At 46.5% G+C, this 16,394-nt stretch overlaps 1 protein-coding gene across 3 annotated transcripts in view; it reads left to right on the top strand.

Annotated features, from left to right (window-relative positions):
* Positions 1 to 16,394, top strand: part of LOC106579321 (unconventional myosin-Id-like) — a 128,030-nt gene that overhangs the window by 49,673 nt on the left and 61,963 nt on the right. For all 3 annotated transcript variants that reach the window (XM_045702477.2, XM_014159139.3, XM_045702478.2), the window contains one exon: positions 108 to 278. In XM_045702477.2, the coding sequence (XP_045558433.2) occupies positions 108 to 278 (171 nt within the window). The remainder of the gene's footprint in view (positions 1 to 107; positions 279 to 16,394) is intronic.

Genomic DNA, 16,394 nt, shown 5'->3' with positions numbered 1-16,394 from the left:
CATTCTCCTTCCATTGAATATGACTACTAAGAGAGTCTTCCTCCCTGTAGTGGTTTTAGTTGTAATGATATACTGATCCCCTGTTTTCTCTCTGTACCTGGGCGTAGATTGACTTCTTCAACAACCAGATCATTGTGGACCTGGTGGAGCTGCAACACAAGGGCATCTTCTCTGTGCTGGACGAGGCCTGTATGAACGTGGGCAAAGTCACCGACAAGGTCTTCCTACAGGGACTCAACAGCAAGCTGGTCAATCACGCCCACTACACCAGCCGCAAGGTATGTTGGAAACAATAGGAAATCTTTGGCAATTCATGAATTTAAATTTTATTAATTTCCAGTATTGACTGAATTGAAAGTGGAATTCACCCCAACAATGTGGACACATGGAATTGCTCACCCTAGGCTTGATGCACCAATGGGTTTCTTCTTTCCACATGGCGTAGTGTTAACTTTAGGACAACATTAGCGATTATAAAACATTTGTGATTTTAAAGGCTTGCTACCGGTAATTATAAAGTAATGCTAAAGTAATGCAACAACCAAGCGCAGTGATTTTTTTATTTAATTTATTTTTTCACCTTTATTTAACCAGGTAGGCCAGTTGAGAACAAGTTCTCATTTACAACTGCGACCTGGCCAAGATAAAGCAAAGCAGTGCAACACAAACAATACAGAGTTACACATGGGATAAACAAACGTACAGTCAATAACACAGAAAAATCTATATACAGTGTGTGCAAATGTAGTAAGATTAGGGTGGTAAGGAAATAAATAGACCATAGTGGCAAAATAATTCAAATTTAGCATTAACACTGGAGTGATGGATATGCAGATGATGATGTGCAAGTAGAGATACTGGGGTGCAAAAGAGCAAAAATAAATAACAATATGAGGATGAGGCAGTTGGGTGGGCTATTTATAGATGGGCTGTGTACAGGTGCAGTGATCGGTAAGCTGCTCTGACAGCTGATGCTTAAAGTTAGTGAGGGAGATATAAGTCTCCAGCTTCAGTGATTTATTTTTTTTGCAATTCGTTCCAGTCATTGGCAGCAGAGAACTGGAAGGAAAGGTGACCAAAGGAGGAGTTGGCTTTGTGGATGACCAGTGAAATATACCTGCTGGCGAGCAGGTATATGCTACGGTGACCAGTGAGCTGAGATAAGGCGGGGCTTTACCTAGCAAAGACTTATAGATGACCTGGAGCCAGTGGGTTTGGCGACGAATATGAAGCGAGGGCCAGCCAACAAGAGCATATACTACCCGGTGGTGGGTAGTATATGGGGCTTTGGTAACAAAACTGTTGGCACTGTGATAGACTACATCCAATGTGTAGAGTGTTGGAGGCTATTTTGTAAATGACATCGCCGAATGTCAAGGATCGGTAGGATGGTCAGTTTTACGAGGGTATGTTTAGCAGCATGAGTGAAGGAGGCTTTGTTGCGAAATAGGAAGCCGATTCTAGATTTAATTTTGGATTGGAGATGCTTAATGTGAGTCTGGAAGGAGAGTTTACAGTCTAACCAGAGACCTAGGTATTTGTAGTTGTCCACATAAGTCAGAACTGCATTTAAGAGCAGTTGGAGGCCACGGAAGGAGTGTTGTATGGCATTGAAGCTCGTCTGGAGGTTTGTTAACACAGTGTCCAAAGAAGGGTCAGATCTATACAGAATGGTGTCGTCTGCGTAGAGGCGAATCAGAGAATCACCCGCGGCAAGAGCGACATCATTGATATATACAGAGAATAGAGTCGGCCTGAGAATTGAACCCTGTGCCACCCCATAGAGACTGCCAGAGGTCCGGACAACAGGCCCTCCGATTTGACACACTGAACTCTATCTGAGAAGTAGTTGGTGAATGACGCGAGGCAGTCATTTGAGAAGCCAAGGCTATTGAGTCTGCAGATAAGAATGCGGTGATTGACAGAGTCGAAAGCCTTGGCCAGGTCGATGAAGACGGCTGCACAGTACTGTCTTTTATCAATAGCGGTTATGATATCGTTTAGGACCTTGAGCGTGGCTGAGGTGCACCCATGGCCAGCTCGGAAACCAGATTGGATAGCGGAGAAGGTACGGTGGGATTCGAAATAGTCGGTGATCTATTTGTTAACTTGGCTTTCGAAGACTTTAGAAAGGCAGGGCAGGATAGATATAGGTCTGTCACAGTTTGAGTCTAGAATGTCTCCCACTTTGAAGAGGGGGATGACCGCGGCAGCTTTCCAATCTTTAGGGATCTCAGGCAATACGAAAGAGAAGTTGAACAGGCTAGGAATAGGGGTTGCAACAATTGCGGCGGATAATTTTAGAAAGAGCGGGTCCAGATTGTCTAGCTCAGCTGATTTGTAGGGGTCAATATTTTGCAGCTCTTTCAGAACATCAACTATCTGGATTTGGGTGAAGGAGAAGCAGGGGGGGGGGGCTTGGGCAAGTTGCCTCGGGGCGTGCAGAGCTGTTGGCCGTGGTAGCGGTAGCCATGTGGAAAGCATGGCCAGCCGTAGAAAAATGCTTCTTGAAATTCTCAATTATTGTAGATCTATAGGTGGTGACGATGTTTCCTAGCCTCAGTGCAGTGGGCAGCTGGGAGGAGGTGCTCTTATTCTCCATAGACTTTAGTGTCCCAAAACTTTTTGGAATTTGAGCTACAGGATGGAAATTTATGTTTGGAAAAAGCTAGCCTTTGCTTTCCTAACTAACTGTGTATATTGGTTCCTAACTTCCCTGTAAAGTTGCATATCGCGGGGGCTATTCGATGCTAATGCAGTATGCCACAGGATGTTTTTGTGCTGGTCAAGGGCAGTCAAGTCTGGATGGAACCAAAGGCTATATCTGTTCTTAGTTCTACATTTTTTGAATGGGGCGTGCTTATTTAAGATGTTGAGGAGAGCACTTTTAAAGAATAACCAGGCATCCTTTGCTGACGGGATGAGGTCAATGTCCTTCCAGGATACCTGGGCCAGGTCTATTAGAAAGGCCTGCTCGCTGAAGTGTTTTTGGGAGTGTTTGACAGTGATGAGGGGTGGTCGTTTGACCGCGAACCCATTACGGACGCAGGCAGTGAGGCAGTGATCGCTGAGATCCTGCTTGAAGACAGCAGAGGTGTATTTAGAGGGCAGGTTGGTCAGGATTATATCTATGAGGGTGACCGTGTTTACGGATTTAGGGTTGTACCTGGTAGGTTCCTTGATAATTTCTGTGAGATTGAGGGCATCTAGCTTAGATTGTAGGACGGCTGGGGTGTTAAGCATATCCCAGTTTAGGTCACCTAACAGTACGAACTCTGAAGATAAATTGGGGCAATCAATTAACATATGGTGTCCAGGGCACAGCTGGGGGCTGAGGGGGGTCTATAACAAGCGGCAACAGTGAGAGACTTATTTCTGGAAAGGTGGATTTTTAAAAGTAGAAGCTCGAACTGTTTGGGCACAGACCTGGATGGCATGACAGAACTCTGCAGACTATCTCTTCAGTAGATTGCATCTCTGCCCCCTTTGGCGGTTCTATCTTGACGGAAAATGTTGTAGTTGGGGATGGAAATTTCTGCGTTTTTGATGTTCTTCCTAAGCCAGGATTCAGACACGGCTAGGACATCAGGGTTGGCGGAGTGTGCTAAAGCAGTGAATAAAACAAACTTAGGGAGGAGGCTTCTATTGTTAACATGCATGAAACCAAGGCTTTTACAGTTACAGAAGTCAATTCCTGGGGAATAGGTGTGGTACTGGGGGCTACAGGACCTGGGTTAACCTCTAAATCACCAGAGGAACAGAGGAGTAGTAATATTTTAAAACATAAGATGAGACATATACTGTATAATTTGGTAAGTGTCAATTATCAGCTCCATCAAATCCTGTTTAAAGTCTAATTGGCATTAAAGTCATTGTACACCACCAGACTAAGATAAACTAATTGACCTGCACATCTGTTCCCCAGTGGCTCAGAAGGCTGCATTTTACAGGGTAGTATTTCACTCAGTGTACCACAAGAGGGAGACAAGCGTCAGCCCAGCACTCGTTTCTCTATCTGACTCAACACTCCTCCCCCAGTGATGTCACTGGCAGCCAATGGGAGTCATTGGAGTTGGTGTCTTGCTGCACTGACATGGGTGTTGGAGGGAGGGAGGGAGGGAGGGAGGGAGGGAGGGAGGGAGGGAGGGAGGGAGGGAGGGAGGGAGGGAGAAGAGAATGGAAGAGACAGAATCATAACAAGAGGAACAGGTGGAGAGGAGGGGAGGCACAAGGTAAAGATAGAGGACATATCACTAACAACCAGGTTGTTTTAACCTCAACTTCCTAGACTGCATTATGTGACATCACCTTAGCTGTTTCTCTATGACAGGGTTCCCCAATTGGCAGCCAGTTGATTTTATTTGCCCCACAACGTTTTCTTGTTTGACATAAAACACTGTAAAAACACCAGCAAATCAGCTGGTAATCTGTTCCAAAGTATTCCCATGCATAATAGAGATACATATACTCAACAGCCAGTTTATTAGGTACACCCACCCCGTTCACGAAAATGTATTGCTCCTTCAGACAGTGAGTCACGTGGCTGTGGCTTGCTATATAAAACAGGCAGACAGGCATCGAGGCATTCAGTTACTGTTTGATTGAACGTTAGAATGGGCAAAACAAGTGACTTAACCTGTTATGACTAGGGGGCAGTATTTTCACGTCCGGATAAAAAAACGTACCCGATTTAATCTGATTATTACTCCTGCCCAGAAACTAGAATATGCATATAATTATTAGCTTTGGATAGAAAACACTCCAAAGTTTCTAAAACTGTTTGAATGGTGTCTGTGACTATTTTTTAAATCTTTGAAATGCAAGAGAATGGCCGTAATATGATTTAGGAGTCTAGGCTCAATTTCGATTTTGGCCAGTAGATGGCAGCGGTGTCTCTGCAAAGTTTTAGACTGATCCAATGAACCATTGCATTACTGTTCAAAATGTTGTATCAAGTCTGCCCAAATGGGCCTAATTGGTTTATTGATACATTTTTAAGTACATAAATGTGCACTCTCCTCAAACAATAGCTTGTTATTATTTCACTAATAGCTACTGTAAATTGGACAGTGCAGTTATATTAACAAGAATGTAAGCTTTCTGCCCATACAGTGAGGGAAAAAAGTATTTGATCCCCTGCTGGTTTTGTACGTTTGCCCACTGACAAGGAAATGATCAGTCTATAATTTTAATGGTAGGTTTATATGAACAGTGAGAGACAGAATAACAACAAAAATGCAGAAAAACGCATGTCAAAAATGTTATAAATTGATTTGCATTTTAATGAGAGAAATAAGTATTTGACACCCTCTCAATCAGAAAGATTTCTGGCTCCCATGTGTCTTTTATACAGGTAACGAACTGAGATTAGGAGCACACTCTTGAAGGGAGTGGTCCTAATCTCAGTTTGTTACCTGTATAAAAGACACCTGTCCACAGAAGCAATCAATCAATCAGATTCCAAACTCTCCACCATGGCCAAGACCAAAGAGCTCTCCAAGGATGTCAGGGACAAGATTGTAGACCTACACAAGGCTGGAATGGGCTACAAGACCATCGCCAAGCAGCTTGGTGAGAAGGTGACAACAGTTGGTGCGATTATTCGCAAATGGAAGAAACACAAAAGAACTGCCAATATCCCTCGGCCTGGGGCTCCATGCAAGATCTCACATCGTGGAGTTGCAATGATCATGAGAACGGTGAGGAATCAGCCCAGAACTACACGGGAGGATCTTGTCAATGATCTCAAGGAAGCTGGGACCATAGTCACCAAGAAAACAATTGGTAACACACTACGCTGTGAAGGACTGAAATCCTGCAGCGCCCGCAAGGTCCCCCTGCTCAAGAAAGCACATATACAGTGGGGGAAATAAGTATTTGATCCCCTGCTGATTTTGTACGTTTGCCCACAAAGAAATGATCAGTCTATAATTTTAATAGTAGGTTTATTTGAACAGTGAGAGACAGAATAACAAAAAACAATCCAGAAAAACACGTGTCAAAAATGTTATAAAATGATTTGCATTTTAATGAGGGAAATAAGTATTTGACCCCTCTGCAAAACATGACTTAGTACTTGGTGGCAAATCCCTTGTTGGCAATCACAGAGGTCAGACGTTTCTTGTAGTTGGCCACTAGGTTTGCACACATCTCAGGAGGGATTTTGTCCCACTCCTCTTTGCAGATCTTCATTAAGTCATTAAGGTTTCGAGGCTGACGTTTGGCAACTCGAACCTTCAGCTCACTCCACAGATTTTCTATGGGATTAAGGTCTGGAGACTGGCTAGGCCACTCCAGGATCGAATAAACCTCCATTGCCTTCCGTTCTACTAGCTAACATGCAATCATTGGCAAATAAAATCGATGACCTACGAGGAAGATTAAACTACCAACGGGACATTAAAAACTGTAATATCTTATTCTTCACGGAGTTGTGGCTGAAAGACATCATTATCAACATACAGCTGGCTGGTTATACGCTGTATCGGCAGGATAGAACAGCGGCGTCTGGTAAGACGAGGGGGCAGACTATGTATATTTGTAAACAACAGCTGGTGCACGATATCTAAGGACGTCTCAAGGTTTTGCTCGCCTGACACAGAGCCCAAATCGGCTGCGCGCGTGTGCCATCGTGCATAAATGTATTTTGTCCCCCCACACCAAACGCGATCACGACACGCAGGTTAAAATATCAAAACAAACTCTGAACCAATTATATTAATTTGGGTCCAGGTCAAAAATAATTAAAAATTTATTGCAATTTAGCTTGCTGTTGCTAGCTAATTTGTCCTGGAATATAAACATTGTTGTTATTTTACCTGAAATGCACAAGGTCCTCTATTCCACCAATTAATCCACACATAAAACGGTCAACCGAATCGTTTCTAGTCATCTCTCCTCCTTCCAGGCCTTTTCTTCTCTTGACTTTATATTGCGATTGGCAACTTTCATAAATTACTTGCATTACCGCCACCGACCTATTTCGTCTTTCAGTCACCCACGTGGGTATAACCAATGAGGAGATGGCACGTGGGTACCTGCTTCTATAAGCCAATGAGGAGATGGGGGAGGCAGGACTTGCAGCGCAATCTGCGTCAGAAATAGAACTGACTTCTATTTTAGCCTTTGGCAATGCAGACGCTCGTTGGTGGGCGCGAGCAGTGTGGGTGGAATATTTTAATAATATAGATTTCTACATTTATTTTGCAACGCACGCGATGCGAGCGGTGTAGTCAGCCTGTGAGGTAGAGTATCTCATGATAAGCTGTGGACCACACTATCTACCTAGAGAGTTTTCATCTGTATTTTTCGTAGCTGTCTACATACCACCACAGACCGATGCTGGCACTAAGACCACACTCAATGAGCTGTATTCCACCATAAGCTAACAGGAAAACACTCATCCAGAGGTGGCACTTCTAGTGGCCGGGGACTTTAATGCAGGGAAACTTAAATCCATTTTACCAAATTTCTATCAGCATGTTAAATGTGGGAGAAAAAAAAATCTAGACCACCTTTACTCCACACACAGAGACGCATACAAAGCTCTCCCTTGCCCTCCATTTGGCAAATCTGACCATAATTCTATCCTCCTGATTCCTGCTTACAAGCAAAAATTAAAGCAGGAAGCACCAGTGACTTGGTCAATTAAAAAGTGATGAGATGTAGCAGATGCTAAGCTATAGGACTGTTTTGCTAGCACAGACTGGAATATGTTCCGTGATTCTTCCGATGGCATTCAGGAGTACACCGTATCAGTCATTGGCTTCATCAATAAGTGCATGGATGATGTCGTCCCCACAGTGACCGTACGTACATACCCCAACCAGAACCCATGGATACCGGCAACATTCACACTGAGCTAAAGGCTAGAGCTGACGCTTTCAAGGAGCGGGACTCTAACCCGGAAGCTTATAACGAACCATCAAACAGGCAAAGCGTCAATACAGGACTAAGATCGAATCGTACTACACCGGCTCCGACGCTTGTCGGATGTGGCAGGGCTTGCAAACCATTACAGACTACAAAGGGAAGCACAGCCGAGAGCTGCCCAGTGACACAAGCCTACCAGACAAAGCTAAACTACTTCTATGCTCGATTTGAGGCAAATAACCCTGAAACATGCATGAGAGCACCAGCCGTTCCAGACGACTGTGTGTTCACGCTCTCCACAGCCGATGTGAGTAAGACCTTTAAACCGGTCCACATTCACAAGGCTACAGGGCCAGACGGATTACCAGGACGTGTACTGCGAGCATTCGCTGACCAACTGGCAAGTGTCTTTACTGACATTTTCAACCTCTCCCTGTCCAAGTCTGTAATACCAACATGTTTTAAGCTGACCACCATAGTCCCTGTGCAACACTAAGATAACTTGCCTAAATGACTTCTGACCCGTAGCGCTCACTTCTGTAGCCATGAAGTGCTTTGAAAGGCTGGTCATGGCTCACATCAACACCATTATCCCAGACACCCTAGACCCACTCCAATTTGCATACCACCCTAACAGATCCACAGATGATGCAATCTCTATTGCACTCCACACTGCCCTTTCCCACCTGGACAAAAGGAACACCTATGTGAGAATGCTATTCATTGACTATAGCTCAGCGTTCAACACCATAGTGCCCTCCAAGCTCATCAATAAGCTAAGGACCCTGGGACTAAACACCTCCCTCTGCAACTGGATCCTGGACTTCCTGACGGGCCGACTCCAGGTGGTGAGGGTAGGTAACAGTACATCCGCCATGCTGATCCTCAACACCAGGGCCCCTCAGGGGTGTGTGCTCAGTCCCCTCCTATACTCCGTGTTCACTCATGACTGCGCGGCCATGCACGTCTCCAACACCATCATTAAGTTTGCCGATGACACAACAGTGGTAGGCCTGATTACCGACAAGACAGCCTATAAGGAGGAGGTCAGAGACCTGGCCGTGTGGTGCCAGGACCACTACCTCTCCCTCAACGTTATCAAGACAAAGGAGATGATTGTGGACTACAGGAAAAGGAGGGCAGAGCACGCCCCCATTCTTATCGACGGGGCTGTAGTGGAGCAGGTTGAGAGCTTCAAGTTCCTTGGTGTCCATATCACCAACAAACTAACATGGTCCAAGCACACCACTACAGTCATGAGGGCACGACAAAACCTATTCCCCCTCAAGAGATTTGGCATGGGTCATCACATCCTCAAAAGGTTCTACAGCTGCACCATCGAGAGCATCCTGACTGGTTGCATCACTGCCTGGTATGGCAACTGCTCGGCCTCCGACCGCAAGGCACTACAGAGGGTAGTGCGTACGACCCAGTACATCACCGGGGCCAAGCCTTCTGCCATACAGGACTTCTATACCAGGCGGTGTCAGAGGAAGGCCCTAAAAATTGTCAGACTCCAGCCACCCTAGTCAAAGACTGTTCTCTCTGCTACCGCATGGCAAGCGACACCGGAGCGCAAAGTCTAGGTCCAAGAGGCTTCTACACAGCTTCTACCCCCGAGCGATAAGACTCCTGAACATTTAATCAAATGGCTACCCAGACTATTTGCATTGCCCCCCCTCTTTTACACCGCTGCTACTCTCTGTTATTATCTATGCATAGTCACTTTAATAACTCTACCTACATGTACAGTTGAAGTCAGAAGTTTACATACACTTAGTTTGGAGTCATTAAAACTTGTTAACAAGTTATAGTTTTGGCAAGTTGGTTATGACATCTACTTTGTGCATGACATAAGTAATTTTTCCAACAATTGTTTACAGACAAATTATTTCACTTATAATTCACTGTATCACAATTCCAGTGGGTCCGAAGTTAACATGCACTAAGTTGACTGTGCCTTTAAACATCTTGGAAAATTCCAGAAAATGATGTTATGGCTTTAGAAGCTTCTGATAGGCTAATTGACATCATTTGAGTCAATTGGAGGTGCATCTGTGGATGTATTTCAAGGCCTACCTTCAAACTCAGTGCCTCTTTGCTTGACATCATGGTAAAATCAAAAGAAATGAGCCAAGACCTCCTGAACGCCTGAAGGTACCACGTTCATCTGTACAAACAATAGTACGCAAGTATAACACCATGGGACCACGTAGGCGTCATACCGCTCAGGAAGGAGATGCGTTCTGTCTCCTAGAGATGAACGTACTTTGGTGCGAAAAGTGCAAATCAATCCCAGAACAACAGCAAAGGACCGTGTGAAGATGCTGGAGGAAACAGGTACAAAAGTATCTATATCCACAGTAAAACGAGTCCTATATCGACATAACCTGAAAGGCCACTCAGCATGGAAGAAGCCACTGCTCCAAAACCGCCATAAATAACCCAGACTACGGTTTGCAACTGCACATGAGGACAAAGATCGTACTTTTTGGAGAAATGTCCTCTGGTCTAATGAAACAAAATTTGAACTGTTTGGCCATAATGTCCATCATTATGTTTGGAGGAAAAAGGGGGAGGCTTGCAAGCCGAAGAACACCAACCCAACCGTGAATTACGGGGGGGCAGCATCATGTTGTGGGAGTGCTTTGCTGCAGGAGGGACTGGTGCACTTCACAAAATAGATGGCATCCTGAGGAAGGAAAATTATGTAGATATATTGAAGCAATATCTCAAGACATCTGTCAGGAAGTTAAGGCTTGATTCACAAAAGCTCTGACGAAGGCCGTTAGGCCGATACATAAGCTTATTAAATATTAGTGATACTATCAAGAGCAGTGTGCGGTTCCCTTTTTTCCTTCATCCTGTTTCAACTGTTGCCATGCACCTGCAACAAGATTGCTCAGATGTGCGAGTGCCTTTTGAATTTTGCAAATGGGTCTTCCAAATGGACAATGACCCCAAGCATACTTCCAAAGTTGTGGCAAAATGGCTTAAGGACAACAAAGTCAAGGTATTGGAGTGGCCATCACAAAGCCCTGACCTCAATCCTATAGAAGATTTGTGGGCAGAACTGAAAAGCGTGTGCGAGCAAGGAGGCCTACAAACCTGACTCAGTTACACCAGCTCTGTCAGGAGGAATGGGCCAAAATTCCCCCAACTTATTGTGGGAAGCTTGTGGAAGGCTACCCGAAACGTTTGACCCAAGTTAAACAACTTAAAGGCAATGCTACCAAATACTATTTGAGTGTATGTAAACTTCTGACCCACTGGGAATGTGATGAAAGAAATAAAAGCTGAAATAAATCATTCTCTCTACTATTATTCTGACATTTCGCATTCTTAAAATAAAGTGGTGAGCTTAACTGACCTAAGACAGAGAATTTGTCTAGCATTAAATGTCAGGAATTGTGAAAAACTGAGTTTAAATGTATTTGGCTAAGGTGTATGTAAACTTCCGACTTCAACTGTACATATTACCTCAATTACCTTGACTAACCGGTGCCCCCCGCACATTGACTCTGTACCGGTACTCCCTGTGGATAGTCTCACTATTGTTATTTTACTGCTGCTCTTTAATTACTTGTTCCTTCTATTTCTTATTCTTATTTGTATTTTTTAAACTGCGTTGTTGGTTAGGGGCTTATCAGTAAGCATTTCACTGTTAGGTCTGCACCTGTTGTATTCGGCGCATGTGACAAATAACATTTTGTTTTATTTGGTGTGTGCTAGAGTACACGGTCCCCACAGACTCCAGTGGAGAAGATTTGGTATTTTATTAGGATCCCCATTAGCTGTTGCAGCAGCTACTCTTCCTGGGGTCCACACAAAACAGGAAACATCACAGAATACACAACATCAATAGACAAGAACAGCTCAAGGACAGAACTACATACATGAAACAATAAAAAAAAAGCAGAGAATGGGAGAGAAAGGTCGTTAAGAATGTTACATGATTATGTGGATGTCTTTTTCCGTAGAGTAGTTATGCTATCAGCCACGATCTGGGTAGACATAGTAAAAATGCTTGACTCTAATTGTTATCAGGAGGGGGAAAAAAACTCTAAGGCTACTTTTAAAAGTGGCATTTATTGCAAAAGCATACGTGAAAATGCTCTAAGGCTCATCCCTGGTGCATTGGAGGGATACATTTTTAGGTTCACGCTTCACATCCCATACTCTACAAGCAGCTCTGCCCGAAAAGTTTAGACATGTTCACGGCTGACAGGTTCAGTGGGCACAGACTCTGCAGACTTGAAAGACCGCGGGCAGTTTTTTAACATTGCAGTTTTTGTTGGAGATCTTCTCAAGTGAGTGTGAAAATTGTGATGTGTGACAGAGGGAGTGGGGGGATGTGTGACAGAGGGAGTGGGGGGATGTGTGACAGTGGGGGGATGTGTGACAGTGGGGGGATGTGTGACAGTGGGGGGATGTGTGACAGTGGGGGGATGTGAGACAGTGGGGGGATGTGAGACAGTGGGAGTGGGGGGATGTGTGACAGAGGGAGGATGTGTGACAGAGGGAGTGGGGGGATGTGTGACAGAGGGAGTGGGGGGATGTGTGACAGAGGGAGTGGGTGATGTGTGACGGAGGGATGTGTGACAGAGGGAGTGGGCGGGATGTGTGACAGAGGGAGTGGGCGGGATGTGTGACAGAGGGAGTGGGCGGGATGTGTGACAGAGGGAGTGGGCGGGATGTGTGACAGAGCGAGTGGGCGGGATGTGTGACAGAGCGAGTGGGGGATGTGTGACAGGCAGTGGGGGGATGTGTGACGGAGGGATGTGTGACGGAGGGATGTGTGACAGAGGGAGTGGGGGGATGTGTGACAGAGGGAGTGGGGGATGTGTGACAGAGGGAGTGGGGGATGTGTGACAGAGGGAGTGGGGGGATGTGTGACAGAGGGAGTGGGGGGATGTGTGACAGAGGGAGTGGGGGGACGTGTGACAGGCAGTGGGGGATGTGTGACAGGCAGTGGGGGATGTGTGACAGGCAGTGGGGGGATGTGTGACGGAGGGATGTGTGACGGAGGGATGTGTGACAGAGGGAGTGGGGGGATGTGTGACAGAGGGAGTGGGGGATGTGTGACAGAGGGAGTGGGGGGATGTGTGACAGAGGGAGTGGGGGGATGTGTGACAGAGGGAGTGGGGGGATGTGTGACAGAGGGAGTGGGGGGATGTGTGACAGAGGGAGTGGGGGGATGTGTGACAGAGGGAGTGGGGGGACGTGTGACAGAGGCAGTGGGGGGACGTGTGACAGGCAGTGGGGGGACGTGTGACAGGCAGTGGGGGACGTGTGACAGGCAGTGGGGGACGTGTGATAGGCAGTGGGGGAGATGTGTGACAGAAGGAGTGGGGGGGATGTGTGACAGAAGGAGTGGGGGGATGTGTGACAGAGGGAGTGGGGGTATGTGTGACAGAAGGAGTGGGGGGATGTGTGACAGAGGGAGTGGGGGTATGTGTGACAGAGGGAATGGGGGGGATGTGTGACAGAGGGAATGGGGGGGATGTGTGACAGAGGGAATGGGGGGGATGTGTGACAGAGGGAATGGGGGGGATGTGTGACAGAGGGAGTGGGGGGATGTGTGACAGGCAGTGGGGGATGTGTGACAGGGAGTGGGGGGATGTGTGACAGAGGGAGTGGGGGGATGTGTGACAGAGGGAGTGGGGGGATGTGTGACAGAGGGAGTGGGGGAATGTGTGACAGAGGGAATGGGGGGGATGTGTGACAGAGGGAATGGGGGGATGTGTGACAGAGGGAATGGGGGGATGTGTGACAGAGGGAATGGGGGGATGTGTGACAGAGGGAATGGGGGGATGTGTGACAGAGGGAGTGGGGGGATGTGTGACAGGCAGTGGGGGATGTGTGACAGAGGGAGTGGGGGGATGTGTGACAGAGGGAGTGGGGGGATGTGTGACAGAGGGAGTGGGGGGATGTGTGACAGGCAGTGGGGGGATGTGTGACAGGCAGTGGGGGGATGTGTGACAGGCAGTGGGGGGATGTGTGACAGGCAGTGGGGGGATGTGTGACAGGCAGTGGGGGGGATGTGTGACAGGCAGTGGGGGGGATGTGTGACAGGCAGTGGGGGGATGTGTGACAGGCAGTGGGGGGATGTGTGATAGGCAGTGGGGGGATGTGTGACAGAGGGAATGGGGGGATGTGTGACAGGCAGTGGGGGATGTGTGACAGGCAGTGGGGGATGTGTGACAGGCAGTGGGGGATGTGTAGAAAGATGAGGGAGACAGAGAGGGAGGAGAGAAAGGCAATCGAGTGAGGGAGCGAGGGATGTGAGGGGGGTGTAAGAAAGAGGGAGAGAGCGAGAGAAGCAGTGCTATAATAGTGGATTAGCCTGTTATAAGATCTGCACTGTCTGTCAGCACTAATGTTGTCACCCTATTTTTCTGAAGAAGACCTAGAGCTGCTAGACACCAAGCTTCTCTCTGTTCTCCTGGCTGACTGTCACCCCGTAAACACTCTGACACACACACACACACACTGTTATACCCCTTGGCAAAGACCTCACACTCCAGATCAGAGAGAAAGTGGAAACGAAGAAGCGTCTTGATCAGTGGCGGAGTCTTCAGGCGTATTTTGGCTTTTAAAGCTCTTCCAGACCTAGAGACTTGTTATGTTGTCTAATGAAAATATCCCTGTTATTGGTTTTCAGTCTTGTCAGGGCTGTTTATGTATGAATCAAGGGCTGGTTGGAGCTGGTTTGTTATTAACACAGACCTCTCTCTTAGATAAAACTACAGGATGTAATTGATATAATGGGACTATGATGGGACAGGATGTTTAGGTGGATGGTTTTTTTGCCTCTGTAGTGTGATCACGGCGTCCCTCTTCGTTATGTGCCAGGAGTGGTTACTTCCTCTTTGTGGTGTGCCAGGAGTGGTTACTTCCTCTTTGTGGTGTGCCAGGAGTGGTTACTTCCTCTTTGTGGTGTGCCAGGAGTGGTTACTTCCTCTTTGTGGTGTGCCAGGAGTGGTTACTTCCTCTTTGTGGTGTGCCAGGAGTGGTTACTTCCTCTTTGTGGTGTGCCAGGAGTGGTTACTTCCTCTTTGTGGTGTGCCAGGAGTAGTACGGGGGGGAAAAAATGTATGAAATGTATGCATTCACTACTGTAAGTCGCTCTAGATAAGAGCGTCTGCTAAATGACTAAAATGAGTGGTTACTTCCTCTTCGTGGTGTGCCAGGAGTGGTTACTTACTGACAACTGTATAATAGAACTTTGAAGACGTTTTAAACGGACTGCAGTTGTTCTAGTTATATAACGTTTTGGGAAACGCTTCCCTTCTCCTCGTACTAGCTGATGTCGATACTTAGCTTGGCTGATGTGGTACACAGCGAGGGACAGCTGTAACACGCTGGTCTGGACAGGAGTCTGTTGTTAGTGCAGTATTCGCAAAGAAGGGGGTGGAAATAATTCCAACAGTTGTATTGGAAGGGGGCGGCGCTCTGGGGGCTGTGTGTGGCTGTCCATGTGGGTGTTTAAGTGAGAAAGACACAGAGGAGACCCAATCAGTAAAAAAGCACTGCCCCTTGATTATGAACACATCGTGCCGACAACGTCAAAATAGCCTTTCCAGACTAAGTAACGAGGGCTTCAAGTTAGGTGTCAGCCAGACTCGTTGATACCATACTCAAATTTCAAATCTCCCAATTTGCTCTCCGCCTTCGCTTGTGTCCTTTGTGAGGTCGTACACCTGTAATAACATGTCTTTTATATATGCTAGGAATTCATTATTTTTAGGGCCTACTTTTCTGCATCACTAAGGAATGGTCCACACACCCCAACACAGTCGCACGACAACACCTCTTCCCCTATCATGAGGATGAAAAGATTTGGCATGGGACCTCAGATCCTCAAAAAGTTATACAGCTGCACCATTGAGAGTATCTTCACTGGCTACATCACCGTTTGGTATGGCAACTGGCGGTGTTAGAGGCCCTAAAAACTGTCAGTCTCAAACCACCCACGTCATAGACTGTTCTCTCAGCTACCGCACGGCAAGCGGTACCGATGCCGCTTGCCGAAGTCTGGAACCAACAGGACCCTGAATAGCTTCTGCCATAAGACGGCTAAATGGTTAAAAAAGTAGCTACCCGACTACCTGCATTTGACCCCATTTTGTGCTAACTATTTTGACTCATCATCTACTGCTTGTTGTCTATTATATTGCCTAGTTACTTTACCCCTACCTATATGTACATATCTACCTCAATTACCTCGTACCCCTGCACATTGACTCATTACCGATACCTTGTGTATATAGCCAAGTTATTACCTCGTACCCCTGCACATTGACTCAGTACTGATACCCTGTGTATATAGCCAAGTTATTACCTCGTACCCCTGCACATTGACTCAGTACTGATACCCTGTGCATATAGCCAAGTTATTACCTCGTACCCCTGCACATTGACTCAGTACTGATACCCTGTGTTTATAGCCAAGTTATTACCTCGTACCCCTGCACATTGACTCGGTACTGATACCCTGTGTATATAGCCAAGTTATTACC

This window comes from Salmo salar, chromosome 19 (genome assembly GCF_965601325.2).
Source record: "Salmo salar chromosome 19, fSalSal1, whole genome shotgun sequence".
In the NCBI taxonomy this organism is placed as follows: domain Eukaryota; kingdom Metazoa; phylum Chordata; class Actinopteri; order Salmoniformes; family Salmonidae; genus Salmo; species Salmo salar.
The sequence above is the reverse complement of the archived record's forward strand: the minus strand, read 5'-3'. Positions and strand labels throughout refer to the sequence as shown.